At 44.6% G+C, this 15,826-nt stretch overlaps 1 protein-coding gene and 1 long non-coding RNA gene across 2 annotated transcripts; both read right to left on the bottom strand.

The window, feature by feature from the left end:
• Positions 1-492: 492 nt before the first annotated feature.
• On the bottom strand, positions 493-1,257 carry LOC141983431 (GTPase IMAP family member 2-like). Its single transcript, XM_074946564.1, has one exon. It carries the CDS (start codon positions 1,255-1,257, stop codon positions 493-495), a length of 765 nt encoding a protein of 254 aa, XP_074802665.1.
• A 4,386-nt stretch (positions 1,258-5,643) lies between these two features.
• On the bottom strand, positions 5,644-14,314 carry LOC141983433 (uncharacterized). Its single transcript, XR_012638368.1, has 3 exons — positions 14,132-14,314; positions 12,116-12,181; positions 5,644-5,677 (listed from the first exon to the last, which is right to left on the bottom strand). It is a non-coding gene; the product is annotated as an uncharacterized LOC141983433 (long non-coding RNA).
• Positions 14,315-15,826: the final 1,512 nt, after the last annotated feature.

The following is a 15,826-nucleotide window of genomic DNA, read 5'->3' as shown; positions in this document are numbered from 1 at the left end:
CACTGCAACTCCAGAGTACCTGGGAGCAGTTACATGGCCACAATCCAGATTACTTCACTGAACTTAATGGAATCAAACTACTGCAAATGTAGGGTAAGTGAGGGCAGAGTTTGGTCCAGAATCTTTAAAGCAACCTAGTATTGAGGCCTCATGGCTGCACCACTGGACTATTCCCAGTTCTGCCACTCGCCTGCGGAGTAACTATGGGCAAATCACGTCACCTCTCTGAGCCTTAGTTTCCCCATCTATAAAATGGGGAGAATGATACCAGCCTCCTTTGTGAAGCACTTTGAGATCTACTTATGAAAAGCTCTATATAAGAACTCGATATTATTATAATACATAATGTTAATAAGGAAGAAATATTAACATTATTACTTGTATTTTGTGTGAACGTGCTGCACTAGCATAAGAGTGAGGTGCCGGAGAAGCTGAGAGGCAGGGTTTGGGAAGCAGTCGGGTTAGGTTGCAATGAAACTTTATTAATGGCTGTTAATGAGGGAGATAAAACAGGAGAAATACAACAACAACAATACAAACTGCAGCAACCCCGAAGCCCAAAAGAATGTCATTATACTTTGGACCATCTGCTTTCACAGTCTTCACTGCGGCTGTTTTATTTATTCCCATCGGGCGTCTCATGTTTTGTTCAATTAAATAGCGCTCACTGATATACCTGCCCCCATTCTCCTGAACCATTCCCTGGATCACTTTAGTCAGCTCAGAAACTTGTTCAGCCTGTTCTGCTCCAGTTGCTTTGTTATTGAAAGCACAATATCGGTCCCCACACTTCTGAATCAGCCCCTTAAGATCTTTGTTATCTGAGTTTCTCACATAGTCACGCAGTGAGTCAACCCCTAAATCTTCTTTCCGGGTGAACAGGACAATCATGTGCCTCACGGCTTCAACTCCAAAAATCTTCTTTATTCGCTTCACTGCGTCCTTGTCTTCCTCAGTGTAACGGCCCAGCTGGGTCACCAGCAGCAGAGCGTGGGGGCCGGGGGCAGAGAGTGCGATACAGCGACCAATCTCTCTTGAAGTTATTGTATCACAAACCTTTCTGTCAAAAATGGCAGGTGTGTCAATAACCACAAGCTCCCTCCCATTCCAGCTCCTTTGCCCTTTTTCACAAGTCAAAGTTACTGACTTTGCCCAGAGCTTGGACACAAACTTTTCTTCGCCAAGGATGGAGTTTCCTGTTGCACTTTTCCCAGCTCCACTTTTACCAACAAGGATGAGTCTCAGTTCTGATCCCATATCTGGGTCTGCTGGGAACAAGTTTGACAGAGTAAGAACCTGAGTAGTACTTCTACTCCTATAATTATAGCTGTGAGGCCCAGGATGGGTCAGAACACTAGTCTTTTACCAGTGTGGACACAGATTCAAATTAGATGAGTTCACTAGTGGAATCCAATTTCTCGTTTTATCCTTATTAATGGCTATTCAGCCACATCATTAAACCACAACACAATTAAGCAAATCTATCATTCTCCATTCAAGCACACACCAAGCCTGGGATAGCAGGAAGGAAGGTTTCAAGTTGTGGTTGAAGGGCTTAAGATCTTTGTGTGGAGAGTGGGCGTGGGGGTCAGGACTGAGGGTGTTTGCAGAAGTTTACCTGATTTTTCCCTTTACATTTATGAACATTTAAAATTCAACACACCCACTGAAATGTAAAAATATATTGTACAGAACCTTTTGTTGTTCCTTCAGCCCACAGATTCTGGCCAGTAGTTCGATGGGGATGAGGGGCATACAAGAGTCTGAAGAGAATACAATGTGGTGATCTAGACTCTAGGACCCTAGAGTTTATATGGCTCTTATCACCACAGTATCTGAGTGCCCTACAATCATTCCTGGATATATCCTCACAGTGCCCTGGGAAATAAGGGGAAACCACCCCAATATTAAAGAGGGGAAACTGAGGAACAGAAGCAGACTAAGTGGTTTGTCTAAAGTCACACAGAGGGTCTGTGGATGAGCCAAGATTTGAACCCATCTCCTGTGTCCCGTCCAGTGCTCTGGTCACTACAGGATCTTTCCTGCTCATCCCACACAAAATGACCCCTGCTGTGGTGAGGAGAAGTCACAACAGATGATCCCTACCTCCAGGAACCACTTCACCAACGAGGTGGAGGTCATGACCAAAAGACACTTCTTGACACAAAGAGCTTACAATGTAAATTTAATACAGAGACTACAAGTCAGTAAAAGAAACAGATGGAGGGAGCAAAAGATAATTGTGAGACTGTTATCCCTGATTACAGCACATAAGCTGCCTCAACATTGTCATGTGTTTTGTAGGCACCATGGCACAGGTGGGTTTAGGGAGAAATGTAAAGGAGGATAATGTTTGCAGTTTTACAGAGAGCTCCTGACATGTGCAGGTGGTGGCATGGGAGACTTTTCAAAAGTGCCTTTCCAAAAATTGGACAGTGATAAAGGCTAGCGTCACTGGCAGAGTGGAGGTGCAAGTCCACTTCCCCTTACTGTATGAGAGATGATAGGTAGGTCAGACATAGACTATGAAGGGACTTAAAATTAAAGACAGTGGAAGGGGTGGAAAAGGGGGAGCCAGTGCAAGAAAGCAAAGAGGAAGGGTGATATTGTTGAAGCAATGAGCCAGGAAGACGGTCTCCCACAGTATTCTTGCCAGCAAGTTAAAAAAGTATTGATTGGATGAATGGACTATAAGGTAGATAGAAAGCTGGCTAGATTGTCGGGCTCAATGGGTAGTAATCAACGGCCTGATGTCTAGTAGGCAGCCGGTATCAAGTGGAGTGCCCCAGGGGTCGGTCCTAGGGGCGGTTTTGTTCAACATCTTCAGTAATGATCTGCATGATGGGATGGATTGCACCCTCACCCAATTTGAAGATGACACTAACTGGGAGGAGTGGTAGATACACTGGAGGATAGGGATAGGGTCCAGAGTGTCCTAGACAAATTGTAGGATTGAGCCAAAAGAAATCTGATGAGGCTCAACAAAGACAAGTGGAGAGTCCTGCACTTAGGACAGAAGAATCCCATGCACTGCTACAGGCTGGGTACTGACTGGCTAAGAGGCAGTTCTGCAGAAAAGGACCTGCGGATTACAGTGGTGGAGAAGCTGGATATGAGTCAGCAGTGTGCCCATGTTGCCAAGAAGGCTAACGGCATATTGGGCTGCATTAGTAGGAGAATTGCCAGCAGACCAAGGGAAGGGATTATTCCCTTCTATTCGGCACTGGTGAGGCAACATCTGGAGTACTGCATCCAGTTTTGGTCCCCCACTACAGAAAGGATGTGGACGAATTGGAGAGAGTCCAGCGGAGGACAACGGAAATGATTAGGGGGCTGGGACACATGACTTATGAGGAGAGGCTAAGGGTACTGGCTTGATTAGTCCCCAGAAGAGAAGAGTGAGGGGGGATTTTATATCAGCCTTCAACTACCTGAAGGGGAGTTCCAAAGAAGATGGATCTAGACTGTTCTCAGTGGTGGTAGATGACAGAACAAGAAGTAATGGTCTCAAGTTGCAGTGGGGGAAGTCTAGGTTGGATATTAGGAAACACCATTTCACTAGGAGGGTGGTGAAGCACTGGAATGGGTTACCTAGGGAGGTGGTGGAATGTCCATCCTTACAGATTTTTAAGGCCCGGCTTGATAAAGCCCTGGCTGGAATGATTTAGTTGGTGTTGGTCCTTCTTTGAGCAGGGGGTTGGACTAGATGACTTCCACAGTCTCTTCAAACCTTAATCTTCTATGATTCTATGATTCTATGTTTTATGCAATACTATATTCAATGGGTAGACTTGGAGTAAGACTGCTCCTCCAGAGAGGAGGCTGAGAGATAAACAGAGGAGGAGGAGGAGAGTTTTAGCAGGGCAGACAGAAAGGAAAGGCTGAATCCGAGAGATGCTGTGCAGGAGGAAGCAGCAAGATGTAAACATGACCTGGAGATAAGGGTCTAAAGAAATGGTGGTGCTAAAGATGATGCCCAGGTCATAGGCCTGAGTGACATGGAGGATGGTGGTGCTGGGCACAGTAACTAAGAAAGAGAAGAAAAGTGGAGAGTTTTACTGAGAAAGATTAAAGGCTCTGTTATGGCCATTTTGAAATAGATTTGAAGGCTGGACATCACCAATGACATGTCAGAAAGACAGGCTGAGACTTTCGTTTGGGGAGAAGGAGATAGGTCAGAAGTGGAGATTTGTGAGTTGTCAGCACAGAGGTAAAACAATATTTATGTGCTAAATAAATAGGGTCAGAGGAGAAATAATCTATGACTAATCTAATCGCCTTTTATGATGAGATTACTGGTTCTGTGGATGAAGGGAAAGCAGTGGATGTATTGTTTCTTGACTTTAGCAAAGCTTTTGACACGGTCTCCCACAGTATTCTTGTCAGCAAGTTAAAGAAGTATGGGCTGGATGAATGCACTATAAGGTGGGTAGAAAGCTGGCTAGATTGTCAGGCTCAACGGGTAGTGATAAATGGCTCCATGTCTAGTTGGCAACCGGTGTCAAGTGGAGTGCCCCAGGGGTCGGTCCTGGGGCCGGTTTTGTTCAATATCTTCATAAATGATCTGGAGGATGGTGTGGATTGCACTCTCAGCAAATTTGCAGATGATACTAAACTGGGAGGAGTGGTAGATACGCTGGAGGGGAGGGATAGGATACAGAAGGACCTAGACAAATTGGAGGATTGGGCCAAAAGAAATCTGATGAGGTTCAATAAGGATAAGTGCAGGGTCCTGCACTTAGGATGGAAGAATCCAATGCACCGCTACAGACTAGGGACCGAATGGCTAGGCAGCAGTTCTGCGGAAAAGGACCTAGGGGTGACAGTGGACGAGAAGCTGGATATGAGTCAACAGTGTGCCCTTGTTGCCAAGAAGGCCAATGGCATTTTGGGATGTATAAGTAGGGGCATAGCCAGCAGATCGAGGGATGTGATCGTTCCCCTCTATTCGACACTGGTGAGGCCTCATCTGGAGTACTGTGTCCAGTTTTGGGCCCCACACTACAAGAAGGATGTGGATAAATTGGAGAGAGTCCAGCAAAGGGCAACAAAAATGATTAGGGGTCTAGAGCACATGACTTATGAGGAGAGGCTGAGGGAGCTGGGATTGTTTAGTCTGCAGAAGAGAAGAATGAGGGGGGATTTGATAGCTGCTTTCAACTACCTGAAAGGGGGTTCCAAAGAGGATGGCTCTAGACTGTTCTCAGTGGTAGCAGATGACAGAACAAGCAGTAATGGTCTCAAGTTGCAGTGGGGGAGGGTTAGGTTGGATATTAGGAAAAACTTTTTCACGACGAGGGTGGTGAAGCACTGGAGTGCGTTACCTAGGCAGGTGATGGAATCTCCTTCCCTAGAAGTTTTTAAGGTGAGGCTTGACAAAGCCCTGGCTGGGATGATTTAACTGGGAATTGGTCCTGCTTCGAGCAGGGGGTTGGACTAGATGACCTTCTGGGGTCCCTTCCAACCCTGATATTCTATGATTCTATGATTCTATGATTCTATGAAATAGGAGGGGGCCCAGAACAGAGCCCTCTGGAATTCCCACTGAAAGTTGGTGCAGAGAAGAGGAAGGTCCTCTGAATGAAGCACAGAAATGTGGCCAGAACAAGGCTCTTGGTGTAACTTTCTCACCATATGTTATGGCTCCTCCTTTGCTCTTCCTCTCTTTCATCTCTCTCTGAAATAGATTAAAGTGTGTTATTTATTTAAAACATCCTTTTACCTCCAAGCTCAGAATTTAGAAACTACAGTATTAGAAATACTCCGCTATCAGCCTAGAAATCTTGATTATGGCCAGAATAGTGAGGTTCTGAAAATGACACTTTGATTCTTAATATTTAATGTCCATCATTCTTTTTCCTCAAATTTTCCCAGTTTAGAAATAAAGACCCTGATTCAGCAAAGTACTTATGTATGTGCTTAACTTTAATCACAATTAGTACTATTGACATGTGACTTCGATGGAACTACTCCCATGTGCTTAGAGTTAGGCATATGCTTAAGTACCAAGCTATACTGTAGCCATAGGCATTGATCCTGCAAACACGTTTTGTCTTGTTTAAGAACATGGCTAGTCCCAGTGAAGGCAATGGGTATATTCACATTCACACACGTGGAAGTGTTTGCAGGATTGGGGCCATATCAATTTTCCTAACTGCCAGTAACTCAAGCTGAGATGGGTATATGAAAATCAGTCTCTGGTATGGAGGATGGGTCCATCGATGGCTATAAGCCAAGATGCTCAGGGATGGAACCCCGTGCTCTGGGTGTACTTAAGCCTCTGCCTGCCAGAAGCTGGGAGTGGATGGCAGGGGATGAATCACTCGATAAACTGCCCTGTCCTGTTCATTTCCTCTGGGGCACCTGGCATTGGCCACTGTCAGGAGACAGGAAACTGGGCTAGATGGACCTTTGGTCTGAACCAGTGTGGCCATTCCTGTGTACTGCTCTATGTATACAAATACATTTTCATCAGGAATCAGAACTGGAATAAGAACTTACCTGACAGTTTGACTTTTCATGCATCAGGCTGAAGAGAATGCACCCTGCACTTTGGCATTGATTCTTTCCCTCTCTCTTTATCTGCTCTTTTACCTTAAGGCTCAGTCCTGCTAAGTCCTCAGTGTTCTCGCCCCAATCTCGTAAAACACTTAAGTACGTGCCTAACTTTAGGTATGTGAATAGTCGCACTGAAATCAGTGAGATCACTCATGTAGTATATGAAGCCACTAATCTCTTCTCCTTCAAATTCCTCCTCAAGTTTTAATTATACTGAGATATCCACAAGAAACTGGCTAGGTGAAGGGCCAGAGGGGATTGCTGGTAGTTATTTCAGAGGGGTAGCCGTGTTAGTCTGTTTCAGCAAAAACAACAAGGAGTCCTGTGGCACCTTAAAGACTAACAAATTTATTTGGGCATAAGCTTTCGTGTTCGGGGTTCAGCAGAGGTACAGCCTGGGGGAAGCAGTGGCCCCTTTGTGATGCATCTGACAAAGTGGGTTCCAGTCCACGAAAGCTTATGCCCCATTCCGGGGTGGTCACCAGCTCCGGCCCTGAAAGGGTTAAAGCCAGCCCTGAGAGAGGGCTGGGGCTGCGAGAAAAGGCTAGGCTGATTGGGAAGGCAGCCACAGCTGAGGCCATGCCCCAATCAGGCTGCAGCTGGCCCTATAAAAGGCCAGTGAGCCAGGAGTTTAACACTCTCTCTCTAGCTTCTGAGAGGGAAGGACCTAGCTGCCTGGAAGCTGAACAGCAACCTGAGGTAGAGCAGCGCTGAGGAAAGACAAGAGGGGCTAGGGAGCTCCTGCCTAGCAACTCCCCAGGCTGAGGCCTTGCATAAGGGCCCAGAGCAGAAACTGAGGCTACAGGTGGGTAGCCTGGGGCTAGACAAAGGCAGCAGGTCCAAATGCCCCTTGCCTATGATGACTGGCTCTCACACTGCAGTCCGCTCCAGGGAGCGGGAGCTCATTGCTGACTAGCTGGCAGATCCCTATTCAAATCCCTTCTCCACATCAGGAAGAGGTGGGACTTGAACCAGGGGTCTCCCATATCCTGGGTGAGCACCCTTACCACTGGTTAAAAGGGAAATCCTCCTTGTTGTGCAGAGTTAAGCAGCTGCTCAGCACGGCTACTGAATTGGGCCCCACATGCGAATTAAGCAGAGGAGTGGCCATCTTCCCCCCAGTTCATGGATCCCCAGCATAAATAGACACCTGTCTCCTAGAGTGTGACAGGGCTTAGCACACACCCTTCTCACAGGTATCTCCCCTGGCTAGCTTTGGCACCTTCCCGCCTAGTATGCTGACTTTGTCAATCGTATTCTAAGGCACCAATCTTTCTCAGCTCTTTGTACAGAGAGCCCAGATGCCTAACTCAGGTGTTGTGGATCACAGTGTTGTTCCTGTGATTTTTCTAGGGGCCCAAAGGTAAGTGTTGCAATGCTCAGCATCACAATGCCTAAGCTGACTTGTGAATCTGGACCCACCAGCTCATCACACTTCCTTGATATGACAGGTTACATCTTCTCTGGGGGCATTTTGACTTCACTCTAATTCAGAACAATAGAAGGTAGTGCCCGTTTGAAACATGGCATTATAACTGAGGGGAACCTGCGGCTCTGTTCCTTTGGGAACAGTGGGAGAGGGCAGATGTTTTGAAAAAGGGCTATTCTTGGTGAGTTTCTCTGAAGGAGATGATTTTTTTGTTCCAACTTTTGATCAGATATGAAGAATAACAGGAACAAATGACCACTAGTCCTCAGTATTACTTTTTAGAAAACTACCTCTTACACAAGATCTATTCAGCATGGAAGGCACGAGGGAGAGAGTACAGATAGTCACAGGTTTCAAGGCCAGAAGGATCCATTATGAGCATCTTGTCTGATCTCTTGCATACAAAGGCCAAAGCATTTCACTCAGTAATTCCTGTGACAAAGCTATAACTTTTGGTGGAGCATAGCATATTTCTTAAGACATCCGGACTTGATTTAAAGACATCAAGTGATGGAGAATCAAGTCTGTAGTTAAGTGTTAGGAGTGTTAATGACAATGTAGGAATCAAGCCTGTATTTTTGCCTGAGATAGAATTTTGGGTCTTGCTTGCCTGTTTGATTTTTTACATTCTTACTAATATATGTTAACAAAGGAATCCATACTAATATGTGTAAACAAAGGACAAAAACACTGCTTAGATTGTTTTTGCCTGGCCAGGTGGGTTTGTTAGTATAATGGGAACAGATAGAAAACTGTTAGTGTTACTGGGCGTGACGCTGGTGTGACGTTGCACTCCATATGCTTTATAAAAATGTTTGTAAGTGTGAATATGATATAACTGGAATATGCTTTATGCAAAAGATCTCTTGGAAGGTGTCATTACAAATCTTATAATCTACTGAGTGTGTTCATCCTATTTGTATGAATGTATCATTCTTGTATCTGAAACTAGGAATATAAAATATAACTCTGAGGTTCTACTTTAGTAATGCAAAATGTTGGCCATTAATGGTGGTTTAGAATCTTGATGGCTCCCATTAACTAGGACAATTGGTTGTAAATGGCTCTATTTACTTGTAAGCCTTCCTGTATACCTATATGCCAGTCAGTGGGTAATGAAGTCTTACAGTGACATGTGACCACATGATACTGGACTCCATCTTAAACCTGGTGCTTTTCCACTTAGAAGGAAGGGTGGGAACCCAGAGAGAGACAAAGGATACCCGCCTTGTGCCAATGCTATAAAAGGGGTTGGAAGCTGCAGTTATGTGAAATCCCCTGCTTTTCACCCAAGATGCCTTCTGGAACTAACAAGGACTGTACCAGGGGAAAGGATTGGGCCCAGATTAGAAAGGAGTCTAGTCTGTGAAAGAAGCTTATTGGAACATCTCCAAGGGTGAGATTTACCTGTATTCAGTTTCTTAATGTATTAGGCTAAGGCTTGCATGTTTTTTTATTTTGCATGGTAAATTACTTTGTTCTGTCTTATTACTTGAGACCCCTTAAATCCTACTTTTATACTTAATAAAATCACTTTAATAAACCCAGAGTAAGTGATTAATACCTGGCAGAGCAAACAGCTGTGCATATCTCTCTATCAGAGTTATAGAGGGTGGACAAATTATGAGTTTAGCCTGTATAAGCTTTATACAGAGTAAAATGATTTACATGGGGTTTGGATCCCAATGAGAAATAACCAAAAACTGCTCAGCAGATCACTTAAAGTCTGCAACTCTGGGGAGGGGAGTGGACCGGACCCTGGTCTGTGTTGCAGGAGGCTAGCATGTCTGGTTCAACAAGGCAGGGTTATGGAGTCCCAAGCTGGCAGGGAAAACCGGCTCAGAGGTAAAGTCAGCATGTCAGGTGGCAGTCCCCAGCAGGGAAAGGAGCAGAACTGCCAGCATCTCCTCCAGCTGCTGTACTGCCCCGAGTCCCCCTCCCTGCAGGTAACATGGGATGGGAAGAGCATTGGGGGTCCTGGGCTGGGGGTGGGGCAGAGTCATGTGGGGAGGTTACATGCCCCCCCTTAGCTGGTGTGCCCTCCCCCTCCCATACTGGCAAAAACTTTTGTTTACTTGCACCACTGGACAAAACCCCAGACTCACGACCCTCCAAAAAGGAACATGATCATACATTACTGTGTATCAACCAAACTTGTGATCTCATTTTTGTCCATAAAACCATGCTGATTAGAATTAATTATGTTTCCATCCTTTAATTCTTTACTGGTTGCATCCCATATTATCTTTTCTAGGATTTTCCTCAGGACTAATGCCAGGCTAAGCAGCCTATAGTTTTCTGCTTTACTTTACCATTACACACTGGCATTTAGTCATTGGTCTCCACTGGGAGATTCAGCAGGCATAATCTTGAGGGGAGGAATTGTGCATCCAGTATCATCCCTTGGGATGCTTTTGTCTCTGGGCTGCCTCCTCCCAGCCGCCTATAGTGTGGATTCTATCCCCCGAGTGCACAGCTCAGCATGTACTTCCACCAGTTTCAAGGACTGGAACTGGTCAAAGGCCTGATGCAGGGAGCACAGAGGTGGAAGGCTTCTTGCACCCATCCTGCACAGCCAAGCTAGAACAAGGGCATGTCTAACGCTGCACTAATTATTCACATAATCTGATAACCAGCAACTATGCTACTTTTCTTCTCCTCCCCCAAGGACTGCACCTGATGGTCATAGGTCAGTAGAAAGGGAGGGACAGCAGACCCCAGTCCTGTCTCCAGACCAATAATTCCTTGTGGGCGTAACGCCTCTAAAAGGGCCTGTTCTCTTTGGGGATACAACCAACAGTCAGATAAGAACCAATTCATGGATTCAGAGCTCAGAGGAGGGGTCTTATCATGCTGGAGGTGGACATGGGAAGCACATGTGTGGCTGAGCCAGTGAGGAATTGCCAGGAGCAGGCATCCCAATTTCTGGAGCAGGGGCCCATTTGCCAACACACACAACACTGTAATTTTGGATGGATTTTGGCAGTTGCTTGAGATCCCGGGCAGCTCAGGGATTTCACCTGCAGTGTCATCTTCTGACCACCCACAGTTGCTGTGCTGCTTGTGCCATATGCAGCAGCAGTCAGGGGTGGTACCCGGTTGCCCCTCTGTGATGTGACCTGGGCAGAGGCTCAAACTGGGCAAAGGGCTGCAGAGGGGCCCCCTCCCCTTTTCACTCGGAGCTCAGCAGCAAACCTCATCTCCCCTCAGTGGAGCAAGGAGCACAGGGGAACCCCCTTCTGTGCAAGTTGAAGACAGGGCAGCTGCTGGGATCTGTTGGGGTCCTGGGGACTGAGGGCCACTGGCGCCTGCCAATGGGAATCAGGGGGTCCCAGAAGCAATGTGGGAAGGGAGCCAGGGATGAGGTGAGTAGGGAAGCTGGGGGCTTTGTTTTTGCACATTTTCTGTGCACTTAGGATTGAAGTTTCTACTTGTCATTGTCACACACACACACACACATATTCTGTGGCTGGGCAGGGAAGTTTAAAAAATCCACATGATTTATTCTTTCTTTTAAAACTCTCCTGATTTCTAAGCCAGGCACTTGGAGAGCTGGGATGGGGAGGCCGCGTGAAGGACAGAGCCCAGCAGAGGTGCTGAATAAAGGTCTGGAGGAAGTCACAGAGCCTGGGCCACAGGGGATCAGGGGACAGAAAACAGAATAGGGTGTGGTCTGAAATGGGACTTGGTTTGGAGCCCAGAGGCAGCAGCTCTCTGAGGCTCGTAAAGAAGCAGCAACCCCTGCAGCCAAGATGCCCCAGACCCTGGGGATTAGCCAGGGAAAAGGGTCAGTGAGATCTCAGCAGTTGTTAAAACAAAAGGAGGGGCAGCTCTGCTTGAAAAGGCAGGTGCAGGGCATGGAAAGGTGGGGCTGGTAGCGTAATTGTCAGCCAGAAGGGGAGTAAGCCGGAGGTGTGAGGCATCTGCTACATCTAGATGCCAGGAGGAAAATACAGAAAAGTGGTACCCAGACTCTGGAACTAGCGCTTTCTCTATGGGACCTTTCAGCTGATATAGGGGCAACCCAAGTCCTATGCCGGAAAAGTCTCACATGCAATGGACCCCCTCTTACAGCAATATTGGACTGTCCCCTAGAGGGACAAATGAGTGTTTCAGTTTGCCACTTACAAATGCTGGAACTGCAGCAGCCTCTGGGGTGAAGGGCAGCCGTTAACGAGTGGGCAGGTCTCTGTGCTAGAGTGGGGGAAGGAGACAATTTGGTCAATGACACTGGGACAAATCCTACATGCAAAAAATTGATCATGACTGTGTCCACACCCAGCCAACAGAACTCATGCACTGCAGATTTGGTCTGAGAAATCCAAATGCTAAGCTACATGAAAATTATTTTATCTACAGCATCTTGAACTAAATTTGAAACAAGTTTTAGAGTAGCAGCCATGTTAGTCGGTATTCGTAAAAAGAAAAGGAGGACTTGTGGCACCTTAGAGACTAACCAATTTATTTGAGCATAAGCTTTCGTGAGCTACAGCTCTGGTTAGTCTCTAAGGTGCCGCAAGTACTCCTTTTCTTTTTATAATTTGAAACAGTAGCTCCTAGGAAGCTACATATTTTAGATGTAGTGTTTAAACTCCTACCTCGCCTCTTCAGCAGAGCTTGAATTCTCCAAAACTACTTTGGGTGCTCGCACTGAGAATTTCCATATCTTAACACATTTGGATTCCTTTAAAATTGAACCTTAACTCTGAACCTGCACAATTTATACTACTTGTTTTTAGGGCAATTGAAATATTCTTTAACCTGAACTCCAGTCTAACGTAGCTTTTTCTCTGGGAATACATATGTAACAAATGTTAAGTACTCTCGCCTTTTGTCATATGTAGTAAATATAACAGGAAGTGCTTGAATTACTTATTTCCCCTGCCCCTTTATCACCCGCAACCCCCGCAGCCTTTCCTGCCTCTGCTCATTTGCTTCACTGTTGTTTCTTGTTCTAAGCTAAGGCCTTGATCCTGCAGACACTAACACGCACGCTTAAATTTAACAACACAAGGTGTCCAAATTGATTTAGATGGCACATAAATGTTTGCAGGATCAGAGCCTCAGATCAGTAGCTCTTCAGGGTTTTACTCTGACTCCACATGTTCTTCTAAGGCAAATAAGAAAAGATGTTAATAGAGATCAAATTTCATCACAACTCTATCCACACCCAGCCAACAAAACTTGCATTTTGCCGGTTTGTTTTGAAGAATGCGCACACTGAACGACAAGAAAATTCTCTATCAAGTGGTGACTCAGTAGGGATTTTTTGACGTATATTTTTGGAACTGATATATGATTAAATGTGTGACTGGTATGTCAGATCATCTACAGGTAAATACAAAACTAGGAAAATTAAGTTCAAAACCAAGTAAAGAAATTCACTGAAATTATCTTAAATGGTTCGTGATTTAACCATTTAAAGCATTACTTCAAATAGCTTACATTTTTTTCAAAAATACTTAAGTAACAGATTTAGGATCTAGATGGTATAGTATGAGCTCTGAAAATTCAAGCTGGTGTTCTTCCCATCAATTGCTGGAATCATTAAAACTCTCACTTTCCTGTCCTATTCTCACTGCTTAGCTGATGAATGATTCAAAACAGCATATTTCTATAAATAGTATAGAAATAGTATATTTCTAACCAAAAATTCAGAAGTCCTTCTAACTACCAACTAGGTTATGGGGTGGTCAATGACTTCTGAGAGGGTCTGAGGACCCAGTTCATCCCTGTGCCAGAGCTAAACTTGACACAGGGGAAAAGGTACAACAAGACCTTTGCATCTCCTCAAACCTGGGATAAATACAGCTGCCCAGAAATGGACCCGGTTGCCCAGAGGCTATTGCAGCTGTTCAAATTAACTATTTCTATCACCTGTAAATCTGATGAATTCTCTTAAAACTTTTAATTTCTTCCCATCTGCTCCCTTCTACCCTTTGGGAATAGCTATGAGGCAGAATTGATGCCCAGAGAGAGATCACCATGCTCACTGCATTGTCTCCTGGTAACTCAGCAGCATTTTCAGCTTTGTAACCAATTTTTAAATTTACCTTAAATGCCCACACAGACAACCCCTTCACACATCTCCTCACCCCTGTTCCTGCCCAGACAGATAGACACACACACACTCTCTAACGCTACCTCTATGTTGAAGGCTCAGCTTGAAGATCAAATCATTATTTCTTCAGATTAAGCCAATATTTCCAATTTCTTCACTGTCCTCCAGGCTGCTGGTGTTAATCAAGAATGACTGGCTGCCAGTTTCTTTCATTTAACAGCAGTGTCAGATTAATAGCTGAATAGACTGAGGACAAATGTGAAAATGAAAAGAGCATGATTTAAACTTCCTTCTGTTTATACGTGATGTGGGGTGAGCCAAAGCCACTGATCAGCAAATACACAATTGGGAGTTTTACAGGAAGTCAGCTTGTGGTGAACAGCAGCAACTTATGAGAACATTGAGCCTAAAACCAACGTCCCCAGTGTTCAAATAAGAAATAACCTACATCAAAATGATCCGTTCCTCACATAGAAATGGTATCCTTACAAAATGAAGTATGTGGAATTTTTTTTCGATATGTCATATACACTTTTTGGTATCTTATCTAATACCATAGCAAATGAACTAAAATGCCTAGTTATATTTTCAGACCACCTTGTGGTGTCCTGTGGTTCTTGTCTTATAGTGACACCTGGAGGAGAAAAGCTTTCAAAATAAGAACAAGCCTGAGCGAAGGCGGGTGTGTGTCATGAGGTGTGTATTTTAGTGTCCAGGACACAAAGCAACAATAAGAACTGAATTTGCATTAAAAATTTCTCCCATCCCCAGATGAGATGCCTCATAACAAAAAAAAAAAAATCAGTTAACCCTGCAACAATGTACTTATCTATTCAATATTTACAAAACCCACATTAAATAAAATGAAATGAATCTTGCTCTGGCCATGTGGTAATCATATGCCTATTCTTCTTACCAAGTAAAAAGAAATACATACCTTACCCCACACACACAAACGTGAACTCAGTTTCTTATTGTGACATTACATTATATTTATACTTATTAGCATATTTTCATAAACATATGGAATGCAACTGGAATACGCTTTATGTAAAAGGTCTCTTGTAAGGTATCATTACAAAGCTTATCTACTGAGTGTGTTCATCCTATTTCTATGAATGTATAATTCTTGTATCTAAAGGCAGAAATACAAAATATAACTCTGAAGTCCTATTGTAACTATGCAAAGTATGGGCCATTAATGGTGGCTTGGTATCTTGATGGCTCCAATTACCTATGATAATTGGTTATGAATGGCTCTGTTTACTTGCAAAACTTCCTGGGTACATGCAGACTAGCGCTGGAAGAATGAAGGTTGGGGTCTCGCAGGACATGTGACCATGTCACCTGGTCCTGGAATCCATCTTAAACCTGGTGCTTTTCCATTTAGAAGGAGGGGTGGGGACCCAGAGAGAAAAAAGATTCCCACCTTGGGCCAAAGCTATAAGAGGGTGTGGAACAGAACAAAGGAGGCTGTCAGTCAAGAGAAACTCCCGAGTTACCACTTGATCTGGAACTAACAAGGACTGTACTGGGGAAAGGATTGGGCCTAGATTAGGAAGGAGTCTAGTCTGTGAAAGAAGCTTATTGGAACATCTGAGGGTGAGATTTCCTTGTATTCAGTTTGTTAATGTATTAGGCTTAGACTTGCGTGTTCTGTTTTACTTTGTTAACTTACTTTGTTCTGCCTGTTATTACTTGAAACCACTTAAATCCTACTTTTCATACTTAATAAAATCACTTTTGTTTATTAATAAACCCAGAGAAAGTGATTAATA

This window comes from Natator depressus, chromosome 2 (assembly GCF_965152275.1).
Source record: "Natator depressus isolate rNatDep1 chromosome 2, rNatDep2.hap1, whole genome shotgun sequence".
In the NCBI taxonomy this organism is placed as follows: Eukaryota; Metazoa; Chordata; order Testudines; family Cheloniidae; genus Natator; species Natator depressus.
Note: the sequence above shows the minus strand (reverse complement) of the source record. Positions and strands in the feature narration are given on the sequence as shown.